This window comes from Columba livia, chromosome 3 (genome assembly GCF_036013475.1).
Source record: "Columba livia isolate bColLiv1 breed racing homer chromosome 3, bColLiv1.pat.W.v2, whole genome shotgun sequence".
In the NCBI taxonomy this organism is placed as follows: domain Eukaryota; kingdom Metazoa; phylum Chordata; class Aves; order Columbiformes; family Columbidae; genus Columba; species Columba livia.
In genome coordinates this window covers 98881515-98895090 of record NC_088604.1, presented here as the reverse complement: position 1 = coordinate 98895090, position 13576 = coordinate 98881515, and the positions used below count along the sequence as shown (strand labels likewise).

General features: G+C 38.8%; 1 protein-coding gene across 33 annotated transcripts in view; it reads left to right on the top strand.

Annotated features, from left to right (window-relative positions):
* The window catches only part of ESRRG (estrogen related receptor gamma), a 405281-nt gene extending 393004 nt beyond the window's left edge, over positions 1-12277 (top strand). For all 33 annotated transcript variants that reach the window (XM_065058466.1, XM_065058489.1, XM_065058481.1 and 30 more), the window contains one exon: positions 8580-12277. In XM_065058466.1, coding sequence (XP_064914538.1) covers positions 8580-8824 — 245 coding nt within the window. In that variant the 3' untranslated portion in view covers positions 8825-12277. The remainder of the gene's footprint in view (positions 1-8579) is intronic.
* The last annotated feature ends 1299 nt before the right edge of the window (positions 12278-13576 follow it).

Here is a 13576-nt window from a genome sequence, read left to right as displayed (position 1 = left end):
TAATTTTTGACTACTGTAAATAGACACTTGGGGATGCTTTGCAGCCACAAGAAGCATTTTTCTCAAAATTGGTTGTGCTTAATGAACAGAGCAAGAAAGTTATCTGGCATTAGGAGTCTAAATTGAGAAGTGTTTTCTATTTATTTTGATTATCTAATTCAAAAACTGAATTAGAAATAGGTCTATAGTTTACGTGATGAAAAGGATAAAGGGCTAGAATATAAGGATATGATGTCAAGTACCACTGAGACCTTTTTATTTTTCTCCCCGAAAAAGACATGCAGTGTTTAAGTAATAATAAAAGATACTGCTGCCAAAAAAAGTTTAGTCATATATTGTGCATAGACTGTATCAAAATCATCTGTAGCTTCATTAACTTCACTGGGAATTACAACATGGGTAATGTCAGAGATAAATACAATTCAGCACACTAAAATTCAGGGCACATTTATGTGAAAACATTAGCCCAGCAATTCGACTTCATTTTCAACAGCGTGTTTTGTCTGCTCACGTTCAACATTTCAGCTTCAGGTTGTACAATGCAGCAGATACCAAACTTCTGTCAGCTGTAGCTGCACTAGCCTGTAGGTGTAAAATAGCACCTGCAGAATGAGAGCCCATCAAAGAAGGTCAGACCCCTAGTGTTGTAATTTCCAAACGCTGCTAAAATTAAAGTAAAATTAAAGTAAAATTACGTTTTTGTCTTTTTGAATAGACAAAACCAGAAACAGCGTATTTTCACCTAGCGATAAACTTCATTAATGTTAATGCAGCTACATTAAAAAAAAAAAAAAGAAAATGCCATTATAAGATCAGTCAGCTAGCAATTCACATTTTAATACATTTTGTTGCTACATCTTCTTTCTTCTAAAACTTCCACTATTTATTTTTCTAGTTTAAAATACCTTAGCCTTTTTATAGCTGTAGAGAGAATGGACAAAATATAGTAAGAAATCTTAGGCATTTCAGACATTTTTGCCATATCTGTACTGTCTAGAAGGATTCCCAGGTTGCCTCTACTGTAAACAGTAGACAAAGATGGTTTTATAGCTGTGTATCTGTGTTAGTGATTTATGATCCAGTGTCGTGGTGCTTTCCCTGCTGGTGTATAGAAGCAGAAAAAGAAATTGTGGATTGTCTTCGTGTTGATTGCATTTTGTTTAAATAAATACCACAAGCTTTGTTTTGGCCAACAAATCTCAGTATTGTGAGCATTAAAACAGCCCAACTTTGCTTTAGGCATACAGGGTCTGCTTGTGCAGTACCCGATGTGAGATAATCCTGCCGTTTGGTTTCTAAAAGATGGGGAGGAGGTGCCGTTTTTCAGGGAGATTCTCTGATGGCCCTTAATCAAATGTTCCCTTTGCAGGGTTGGCCAATGCCATGCTGCTTCTATAAATTTCCAGAAATGCGAGAAGTATCACAGAATCACAGAATGTTAGGGATTGGAAGGGACCTCAAAGGATCATCTAGTCCAATCCCCCTGCCAGAGCAGGAACACTTGTAGCAACCTTGTAGATTGTCAATGATTTCAAATGGAGTGCATATAGCAGCTGAAAAGTTTAAATGCAATTATAAGAGCGCAAATGTATAGACATTTCAGCCCTGTGTATGTTGAAGTCTATACAGGCATGATTTCACCAGTTACATTTAGCTTATAGTGCGTAGTATGGGATTTACCAGGTTAGTTTCAAACATCTGCATCAATTTGATAGTAATTAATACAGCCTTTATGCTTGAACCCCAGAGAAATCCCGCTCACCGCAGTGTTGCCCTTGTCCCCTCAGTATCACGAGTTCTTTCTGTCTCTCTGCGCTTCTCTACAGAAAAGCAAGTAGGTACCTTGGAGCTGCAGGATGCAACTGCCCTGCGTTCCACCTCACGCCGCCCCAATGAAGCAAGCTGGCACCAATGAGCACTTTGTTTACCCACGCAGAAAATCAACTTTGAATGGTTTCCAAAACATGCATGTACCAATTACTTCCTCTTGTGTAAGGGAAGGTGAAATATTTACAAAATATGTTTGACGCATACACAAGTTGCACACGTGCACACTCCGATGTATAAAAGATGACCTGCTCATCTCTTTTGTATTAGAAAATGCTTTCGTGTATTGATTAGGTAATACTAAACAGGGAGTTGCAGGTGAGCAGTTTTTTGAAATTGCCTAATCAGTAAGGACTAAATTGTGCCTTCAGGCCAAATGTTGCAGAAGAGCTTAGGAGTCACAACTGAGAGCAGATTTTTAAGAGAAGCTCAGCTCCTGTCTCAGATCTAACATAAGGAACTAGAGTGTCAAAATACGTTAACACATTTGAAAATCTGATCCATGTGTATCTGCCTAATAGGCTGCTGGCATCTTGAAAAATCTGACCCAAATGTGGCTGCTAGGCACTTAAAAGTATAACCCCGTGCACTGTTGAAAATTTAATCTTAAATGCTAATACTAGCTGTCTAGCCTGTACCACCAGAAGGAGAAAAGGACCTCAGCTCACCATCACATTTCTGGTCTCTCTTATTTACTCTCCTAAAAAATACCCAGCACCCTTTCAGTATGAAACAAGTGAAAACCCAGAAGTATCTTATGCATTTTAGCATAATGAAGCACAGCTTCCAACCCCCCTGCAATGAGCAGGGACATCTTCGACTAGATGCCCTCACTACCTATTCTAGTGGAAAGTAAGGCATTTCAGGAGTAAAGAAGAGGTAGTTTAAGGTCTTTTAACTTTTGCCTGGGGTTTTACTTCACTGCTAATCCAGTTAGGCCCTGAAAATAATAGGTCAGTTCTGTGAAATAATTTGTTTTCTTACTACATCTTCATTTCCTACTGTTTTGAGGCTTCAATTTTCGTGTCTCTCCTTAAAAGTAGGCCAAACCAGTACAATCCAGACTAAGATCTTATTCACTAAAATCCATCATACAAGCCCTTTATTTACTTTATTTTGGTTCCCAGTGCCTATAATCCCTATGGACAAGGAATTATTAATTTAGTCTTCTTTAATTTCCACCATATATTCTGATTGAAGTGTCTGTTTCCAAAGGCATCATCCAGATTTCAGACCATTTTTTGCCATACTCTTTAGCAAAGGAAAATATTCTGTTCTCTTGGTCTAACTGTGCAGACATCAGCAAATAGTTCTGTTCAAGAAAGACAGGCAAATAGGTGGTCAAAATTAAGTATATTTGTTGACTCTACACAAAGAGGACCACAATAAGTATCTGGGGCAATTTCATTTCTAGACTGGAAAAGGATGGGAATTCTTGCTGGGTGAGGGAACCAAGAACCTAGTTTGATTTGTTATGAGCAATTTCCTTGGGTTGCTTCTACCTTAAGCAATATACTTTTCGAAACGGCACTGTGTTGTGTTTCTCATAAAAACTATAATGAAACACAGTGTGTGCAAGCACTTTGCAAAAATGCAAGTTTCCATGTGTAAAACTGGTATACACCTCAGGCAGCAGAGGAAGGGGTTCTGTAATTCTGAGACAAGTTCATCCATCAGTAAACGCTGTGGTAGTTTTTGGATTGGCAATACAATCAAGATGATAAATTCCTCTTATTTGAGACATAATCCAGATTAGGATTTTGCTGGATTTACATAAAGCAAAAACTGTTTTGCCTGCTGCTCTTACTCTTCATCCCATCCAGGTCTTCCAGGATCCTACAACTGTCTGAACTGATTTATCCATTTGGGTTCAGGAACTGCTTGGCTGTACGGCATCGCAAACATCACAGCAATCGCTGTCTTTTGAGTACTTGTTGATATTTGCCTCTCTGATGTGCTTTATCAGCATCTTAACGTGTGCATTCACTGCTGCGTACTCCCTGCTGCTTGATTCACTGTAATAATTTCTTCCTTTAAGCTGCCTGAATTTTCTGACATGAAGAAATACTTCATTTGAGACCCCTGCATTTCTCCTGCTTCTTAGTGATGTTACGTACGAAGTACACACATGCCAGCCTTTAAGTTTCCTCAGCATGGCATTTTGAGAGGTCTCCTTGCCCTTAGTTCAGTTGCTTTCCAGTCTTCAGCTGGTTGTCACCCTCTGTGGTGTGTTCTAACTGATTCCTGGGGGGTTGGATGTTTGTTTGCTGCATTTGAGATGAAGCTTGAATTTTAAGTGAGGTAGATTGTAATCTGAATTTCTGTCTGGACCTTGTGGTGTTTTTCTAGGATGAGAGCTCTAGTTTTCTTCATTTCTGCACAATGATACAATCAATTGGCTGATCAGAGCAGGTGGAATTCCATTTTCCCATCCTGTGATGGTGAAACAAAGCATTTGCAAGGATAAATTTGGATTCTCGAAGCAGAGCTCCGTGAGTTGCTGTCCTCGTTTGTTCATCTCACTCTCCCCCATCGCAGCACTGTTCAGTAACAAGTTTTCCCCCTTCTAGATGGAAATCCCTTGTTCTCAGTTGCACATTGTGTCAGCAAGTCTTGAGTTTGTCTGTTGAGCCTTTCAATTTCACCAGCCTGGGATCCATCTTTTGCAGGGCATTTAAGATCAAATCCTGCTTGCTTTCAGGTGACACTACTTTCAGATTACCCTGTTTAATTCCGTTCTTTATATAGGCACTGATTTTTAAGTGTATTACATCTGGGTATAGGTTTCCTCTGGATATTACCTGTGGACGATATAATTGTAAATTATCCACTGTCTATGAAGCTACTTTAAAAAAAATACAAAGTGTCATTTCTAGGCTTTTCTTTGTATAGGAAGTACATTCAAAATCTTTGTACATAATTTATAATTCAATTTCATATTGTCTGTGGAATTATTTCTTTATTTCTGGATTGTCACACAGACTTTGCATTTCCTTAAATTATAGTGGTTCTTGTTGACATTGCCCTCTCTTACTAGTGAGGATTTGGTTTATCAGCAGTAAGTTAACCTGCTCTGAATTCACTTCTACATCTGCCAGTCTGTACTTACTGAAAAAATTTCTCTTTTATTTTTCCTCCTCTCTTCCCCTTGGCTAGTTCAGCATTTTCAACCATTTTCCTTATTTTCAAAGGCTGATGCCTGAGGGATTAAGATCTACATTTGTTTAATATCGGGGAAAAAAGTCTACGTTCCAGACTGCAAGGCTAAAACTTGCAGAAGGATCTTTGTAGAGATTAATGTTTTCCTGAGCAATCTGCAAGTTGAATCATGGTCTAATTTAATAGCACAGATTTTGCATTTATACATTAGCAGACCCTAGAATGAATAAAGCTGAAATGAGTTTGAATCTTTTTTGTAAATGAGAAGTTAAATTATCATAGTGATTTGATGAAATAATTTTTAAATCTTCCGAGCTAAATCGCCGTTTTAAAAGAACAGTTTGAAGTCTTAATCTCTGTTTGGAAGTGCCCCTCTCTCTGATATTTTTTCTTACCCTATTTCAAGTGACAAAATCTGTTTCCCAAGGCACAGCTTCCTAAACTGCTCCATGAAGCACCGTTTGGCAGCGAGCGCTTGCGTTAGGCTGGTGGAAAGCTGGCTGGTCACGTTCTCCCCAGCTGCTAAATTGATTTCAAAGACAGCAACAAATACATTAAATGCTTTACTACTATTACTTTTCCGTGTAAGCAATTGCTCTGTTTACGGGAGGGATGATACACAATCACCCCTGCGAGGAGAGGATAAGATCCCCTGTTTTCAGATGTTGCCCACACAGTGGAAAAGAGTTGGAGAGCATGCAGTGTAACAGCTGTATCGGAGGCTTTGATTCTCCATCCGTTCTTGCATTTTCTGGGGGTTCTCTCTTCCTCTCTTCCCTCTTCATGCACTTTCTGTATAAGAAATGCATAGACCATATATATTTCTAACGCTGCAGGCCAAACTGCAGAGCTAAAGATCTCGGGGAAGTTACATCTCTGTGCAAAAAATACATTAGTCTGGACTCCGTCCATCTATTCGCAAACTCAAACATGGTTGCGGTTACAAATACTGATTGTGGGAAGAATCAAAACGGTTCTGTACTGGGTTAAAAACTAAACATTTCTAATCAGGTTTGCCAGAAAAGTCTGTCTCTTTATGCAGCATGGTATAAAAACCAATTCACAACAGTCAGTCTTTGATGTGCTGGGCATTTTGTTGCTGATAAAATGCTCCGATTTGGTTTCCCAGCAAATCTGGTCCTGGCATGGTGGGTTTGGGGAGAGGAGGCAAAGATGGGTAATTTCTGTGCAAACTGTGCGCGATTAGTGGAAAAATTATTTGGACTAGCACATCGTGTGTTCTGTAGCAAAACAGTGAATATCCAAGGACTTGGTAAAGCGTCAGGGAGTAAAGATGACAATTTGTTTGAAGTTTGCATTCCAAATTAAGCCTGGTGGCTGGACACTATGCTTAAGACATCAGTCACGTTTGTATGTGTGTGTTAGCATGTCTGTATCGATTACATCTGTTTGTAGAACACAGAATTCAGGGTTTTTCTCTTATTGACACAGAATTATTTAATAGAATTGCCATATTAGAAAACTATCAAAAATGTATGGATTTGGGAAATGGTCTCACATGAATTAGAACTAAATTTTGCTAGAGGTAATATTGCCCTGTCATCTTTTTTTAAAATGTTGTAGCTTTCTTTTTCCCTAAGAGAGATATTTTTGCGTTTCTCTGCTTTCAGCACAGTGCACCTTGATGTGCAGTATCACATCCTGGCAGCGTGTGTCTTAACTGCACGCTTCTTAGAGCATGTATTCGCTAAGACTCAGAATTATTAAACATGTAAAATTCCCATAGGACTCCATTATGTGTAATTAACAGATAAACTGTCATCAGAATCAATAAAACGTGCTAAATGATCCAAACTTGTATATAATTAAGTGTCTGGTTTAGAGCAGGAGCTGTAACTTTTATCTTTTTTTTTTCTTTTCAATTTGCACATTTGTTTTGACAATAGAAGCTGGACCATTTCTGTTAACCTGTTACTTACTGGTTCGTGTTTTGGTTTACATGTCTGTGTTTGAAAAGAGAGAGGTGTTTACTGTCTGGCCTAATTATCTGAGGAAGTAGTTGCACGTCAGCTTTTAGGAAACAAATCTTAAATGCATCTTAATTCTCTGAATGTGATTCAGGTATTTGAAGCACGTGCGAAATTTGATGTTGTTATCATCAAGAGTAAAACATGAATATCTGTCAAAATAGTGATCTGAGGCATCATAGTGCTTAGTACGGTGCTTGGAAATGATGATAGAAGTGAGCTCTTTACCATTCAGCTTCTCAGCATTGTTCTGTGTAGAAACAGGAGTTTTATTCCACAACCAAAAATGAAGATGCAAAGAAGTGTTTTACTAAGTAGAGTTTTCAAGGACACGATTTAATATGCCACGTCCCAGTTTCACCCCGAGCTAAGCTTGCCCAGTGCAGCCTACCCCTAGGACTTGTACCCCCTGGCAGCAGTTATATTTTCATATGGTGTTTTATTGGCTCTGTATGTCTGTGGACCATCCAAATTTTGGTGGTTGACAGGGGCTGTTTAGTGGCCTCTTTCACCTATGACTGTTCTTCCTTGCTTGTGTTCACCTCACTTTGGACCACATCAGGGTTTTTTTGGCGTTTATGACTACATAAAAGCCAGAGAATTAGGGCTGCTCGTCCAAAGTCATCTCAGCATGGTCCAGTAACTGCGTGTTCTCAGGGACATCTTCCCTTTCTGTATCTATGCTGTTGAGGGTTTTACAGTTATTTCAGTTAGATCTTTTCTTTTTATTTCACACTTCCATTGCTTTAATCTTTCCAGGTCATGTAGCAGTTTAGTCTAGTTCCTCATGTGCATTGTGTCTAGGCTTGTCACTCAATATTTACACCACCAAAACATCTCACCTGGAAAGGTATAGGGTGAGGTGCTTGCTTTGAGTGATTTAGAAAAAATGCAAAACCCCAGCAATAACGAGATAAACCACCCTCTGAGTGGGTGGGAGAGAAGGATTACACCTTGTAGGAGATGTTAACTTCACAGAGCAAAAGCTTTGCAGGAACATATGAAGTGTAGCCTGTCGGTGTAAATGTGCCTGAGGCAAAAGAACTTGCTAAACCTATCGGGAAATCGCATCAAACCTGTTTTTCCCTCGTGTCAGTGCAGTGGTCCTAATCCCGTGATTCGTGTCCCCTGAGCAAGTGTGTAGCAACCAACCGGGGCTTCCAACTCCCCAGCCTCAGAGTCTGCCGCAGGATTTGACCCCGCTTCTCCGCAGCAGGGCAGTCGTTGTTGCTTCCCTGGCAAAATGCAGACCTCGATTCACTCAGCCAGTTGCCCTGTGGCTCTTTGTTTCTTCAAAGCAGTAAGAGATGGAGCAGCAAGGGCGACCATTTCACTAGTTTGAGGAGGAGGAGGAGAAGGATATTACTTAAACAAGAGTCAGTTATACATTTGTACTTCTGCAGCGGTTCCACATACTTTCCTGAAGGTGAATATAGATGTTAGTGGGTAATTGTATTCCTTCTTAGAAGAGGATGGACAGATCCTTGTGGGTCCCTTCCAACTTACGATTCTGTGATTCTAACCGGTAGAAGTGTTGCGCAGCCGTAGACTTCTCTGGCTTCTGGCACACCAGACTGAAACCTCTGTTGTTCCTTTGTTTTGCAGACTCGATGCACATAGAGGATGTCGAGGCAGTGCAGAAACTTCAGGATGTCTTACATGAGGCTCTGCAGGATTACGAGGCCGGGCAGCACATGGAAGACCCACGTCGCGCAGGCAAGATGTTGATGACTCTCCCGCTCCTGAGGCAAACCTCCACCAAGGCTGTGCAGCATTTCTACAACATCAAACTGGAAGGCAAAGTCCCCATGCACAAACTTTTTTTGGAAATGCTGGAGGCCAAGGTCTGACTAAAGCATCATGGGCTTTCCCATCATGCACGTTTTAAAAAAAAAAAAAAAAAAAAAAAGGGAAATAAACAGGATAATAATGGCAAAGAAACTTAGTGTTTAATTAAGGAAAAAATGACTGCACTGATATTTAGCAGCAAGACTGTGAAGCAGCTTTCAACTTTTTCTTCTGTGTCTTTCTGATGCAGTTTTTCTTTTCCTTTTCCTTTTCTCTCTTTTCCTTTCTGTTCTTTCCTTTCCTTTTTCCTTTTCTCTTTTTTTCTTTGCTGCTGAACTTTTTAAAAGAGGTCTCTAATTGAAGAGAGATGGAAGCCAGGCCTGCCAAAGGATGGAAATCCATAATATGGATGCCAGTGAACTTATTATGAACCATAATGTCCCCAATGACAAAGGAATCAAAGAGAGAACCACCGTACCTAGCAGTACAGTACAACACGATGAACTGACTGAATGCAGTATTAGATTTCATAGGAGCAGTCTCTAATTAGACGACTAAGCGACGATGCATCGGCTGCTTCTTATCATTGCATTTTCCATCTAGATCAGTTACAGCCATTTGATTCCTTAATTGTTTTTTCAAGTCTTCCAGATATTTCTTAGGTTAGCTACAATGTAACTTTTTCAGGGAATAGTTTAAGCTTTATTCATTCATGCAATACTAAAGAGGAAAGAAATACTGCATTTTTGTGCTGGCTTGAACAATGATGAACAATAATGAAGGACAAATGAATCCTGAAGGAAGATTTTTTTAAATGTTTTGTTTCTTCTTACTAACGGAGATTTTTTTGTACCAGCTTTACCAGTTTTCAGCCATTTATTAATGTGGGAATTTATCTTACTAAAGCAATAGTTGAAGGGAAGGTGCATATTATCACGGATGCAATTTATGTTGTGTGCCAGTCTGGTCCAAAACATCCAGTTTCTTAACATGAGCTCCAGTTTATGACTAAATGTTCACTGACTCAAAGGATTAGATTACACCTACAGTATAGCCGAGTAGTCTAACATATAAATACTCCATGTCGAATACCAATCTGTAACGGAGTTAGGAGACAGCGACTGTACGAGGGTATAGTTGCTACGTGATTTCTTAACTGCTTCAGTTGCAAATGAACGAGATATACCGCCTGTTTGCAAAATTATAACCTCACACGCAGAAAAACCCTATGAACCAGTAGTAGCTTAGAGGCAATAAGGCAAATGCCGATGTCTGCAAAATTAAGAAATCGGAGCAGTAGACTTCTGACCAAATTGAAGAATTTAACACTTGTATACCTTATTTATTGATTTAGATTTCGTTTTGTAAATGGCAATCTTTAACAAGTAGCTAAACCAGTATACGTGCTTTTCAACCAGTATTGTCACAGCATGGAAGTCAGTCAGTTTCAAGACTGTTACGAGGTGTAATCTAATGTATAAACCGATTAGATGCCCCCAGAAAACTACAGTCGCTAAATAACCAATAAACAATAACCTCCATCAAATGCTATACCAATGTACCAGTGTTAGTAGCTGCTCCCTGTACTATGTGAACATCCTTATTCTATGTACACAGATGTAATTAAAATTGTAATCCTAACAAACAAAAGAAATGTAGTTCAGCTTTTCAATGTTTCATGTTTGCTGTGCTTTTCTGAATTTTTATGTTGCATTCAAAGACTGTTGTCTTGTTCTTCTTGTGGTGTTTGGATTCTTGTGGTGTGTGCTTATAGACACAGGGTAGAATTAGAGACAATATTGGATGTACAATTCCTCAGGAGATTACAGTAGTATATTCTATTCCTTACCGGTAATAAGGTTCTTCCTAGTAATAATTAAGAGATCGAAACTCCAAACAAATACTCGTTATGAACAGATACACACTGAAATCATAATATTTTCAAAACAAGGGATAATTTCTGTAACAGTTTATTATAGAATACCAATGTATAGCTTAGAAATAAAACTTTGAATATTTCAAGATTATAGATAAGTCTAATTTTTAAACGCTGTAAATATAGCTTTTATTCAATCATCTCTCAGATGTTGTTATTAACTCGCTCTGTGTTGTTGCAAAACTTTTTTGGTGCGGACAAGTTTCCAAAACTATTGCTACGTTGTGTGCTTTAAACAAAATAACAATGGGCTGATGCTCAATCGGCCTTGTGCTAGGCAAAAAAAAACTGTGTATCTATCATTAGCTATATGGGACTATATTGTAGATTGTGTTTTCTCAGTAGAGAAGTGACTGTAGTGTGATTCTAGGTAAATCATCATTAGCAATTCATTCAGATGGTCAATAACTTGAAATTTATAGCTGTGATAGGAGTTCAGAAATTGGCACATCCCTTTTGAAAAATGTCAAAGAAAAAATACAACTCCTGGGAAAAAGGTGCTGATTCTATAAGATTATTTATATATGTAAGAGTGCAAAAAAGAAGTTTATTTTCCAGAAAGTTTGTGCAGGGTTTAAGTTGCTACTGTTCAAGTACACTATATATATAGAAATATATGATATAAATATTGTTTTTGCTGTATCACATTAAAGAACTTGGGCTTCAGGGTCAAAAGCCGATCGCCTAGAAGTGTACAAAAACACGCAGAAAATGGAGATGTGTTAAAGGCACACGGTGCAAACTTTAGTTTTCGTTTTCCGTAATTTTTTGGAGCTGCAAAAGAACAAGTATCTTAAGACTGTAAAAGCGTTACCTGAAACAAAGCGAAAAGAACTGCACGGGCTTTATAACGTTGTTCATCTTAAACCTTGCTGGAGGAGAGTTCTTTCAAGACCACTTGCTTAATGTGAAGTGTTGGGAAAATTTCAAAGGGTGTATGTTTTAGCCATAACAATTTACTTTCTATTTTTGCTTCATTTTTTAATTTTTTCTTATTTAAAGCAATATGATTGTGTGACTCCCAGAAGTTACACATTTGTTTCAATCAGATCAGATTGTTGTATTTATTCCACTATTTTGCATTTAAATGATAACATAAAAAGATATAAAAAATTAAAACTGCTATTTTTCTTATAGAAGAGAAAATGGGTGTTGGTGATTGTATTTTAATTATTTAAGCGTCTCTGTTTACTTGCCTAGGAAAACATTTTATGGCAGTCTTATCGTGCAAAGATCGCAAAAGGACAAAAAAAATTAAACTGCTTCTAATAATCCAGGAGTTGCATAATAGCCAGTAGTTAAAAACCGAAACAAAACAACAAACAAAAACAAACATGTCTATAGCTGTAGATGGGCTTCACATCTGTATAGCAATCAACTGTATATTTTTGTGATGTGTATCATACCGTGTGCTCCAACCAATGTCCATTTGTGTAAATGTATTTATTTTATATTGTATATATTGTTAAATGCAAAAAGGAGATATGATTCTGTAACTCCAATCAGTTCAGATGTGTAACTCAAATTATTATGCCTTTCAGGATGATGGTAGAGCAATATTAAACAAGCTTCCACTTTTGATTGCTTTTATTTTATTTTTTGTGTTGTGGGGCTTTTTTCGTTTTGTTTTCGGAGAAGAAAACAGAACAATTAGTGTTACCTTTTGTTACTTCCATTCAAAGAGAAGCTGGCGCAGCATTATCCCTTCTCCCTTAAACTACAATATGAGTGTAAATAAATGCTATATAAAGCCTTGTCAGAATGAATTCCAGTGTGGTACAAGACATTTTGCATACTCTTAAATATGCAAAATGTCTCATAGCGCATTAGAATTCAGGCTGACAGGCCTTTATATAGCACTTATTTAATCTTAAAGCATCTTCACATCAACCTGCATTACTCAAAAGCATTGCCTCTCTGTCAATGTCATAAAAGAAAACTTTCCCACTATTTTAAGATCACATCAATATTATCTAGAAGTACTTATTTGCTTTCTCCATCAACAGCCAACTCTATCATTCATTGCCTGCTGCAGGAGACTCCTTTTATGTGTTCTGGGTAAAGAAAAAATTAAGAAATCTGTATTATTTGATCCAGCTTTTCTGAGTGGAAATGAATAGCCACCAGAGTAATAATATAGATCAGTGTTAATGACGGGTTGTCAGGATCCAGGAGGTTTCGCAGGGCGGCTGCAAAGGGGCAGCGAGCGGCCCGGCCCCTCTCTCAGCCTCGCTGAGAGCCCCGGTGCTCCAGGCCGCCCCTCTGTCCTGCCCGCCCTTCTGGAACCCTCACAGAGGTGCTAATGTCTGCTCTTCTTGCTTTTTTAGCCTATCGTGATAGCAGTCTGTCCATTGTGGTTGTCAACGTGTCTCTCACCTTTGCTGCCAGTGGCTCGCGGGAGGTTCTGGCTGATGGCACGGGGGCCGCTGAACAGGGCGATGGTGCTCAGAGACGGGAACCAGGGCAGCGCCGGGTGCTTCTTGTGCTTCATAGTCTTTCAGTAGCGATACGCCTTGAAATGGGAGGGCACCTTTGCCTTGCTAGCACTACGTTCTGTATTTTAACCTAGGGAACAAGGCATTGTTTTTTGAGTAAAAGGAGCAGCAGAACAATAGAAAGATTAATCCTGCGTGGACTCCTCAGAGGAGGTCAGAACTGGGTTTTAGTGGTGACGCTGCTGTGTACACAGGCATGCATACATACACACGTATGCATGCACAGAACTGTGGTTTTTTTCCCCCTTTTTCAGTGTTCTATCTTGAATTATTGCAAAGTACCTCTTCAAAAGAAAATGCAATACTGCACCGTAATTCAGAATAATAGAATCATAGAACCATAGAATAGTTCAGGTTGGAAGGGACCTTCAAAGCTCATCCAG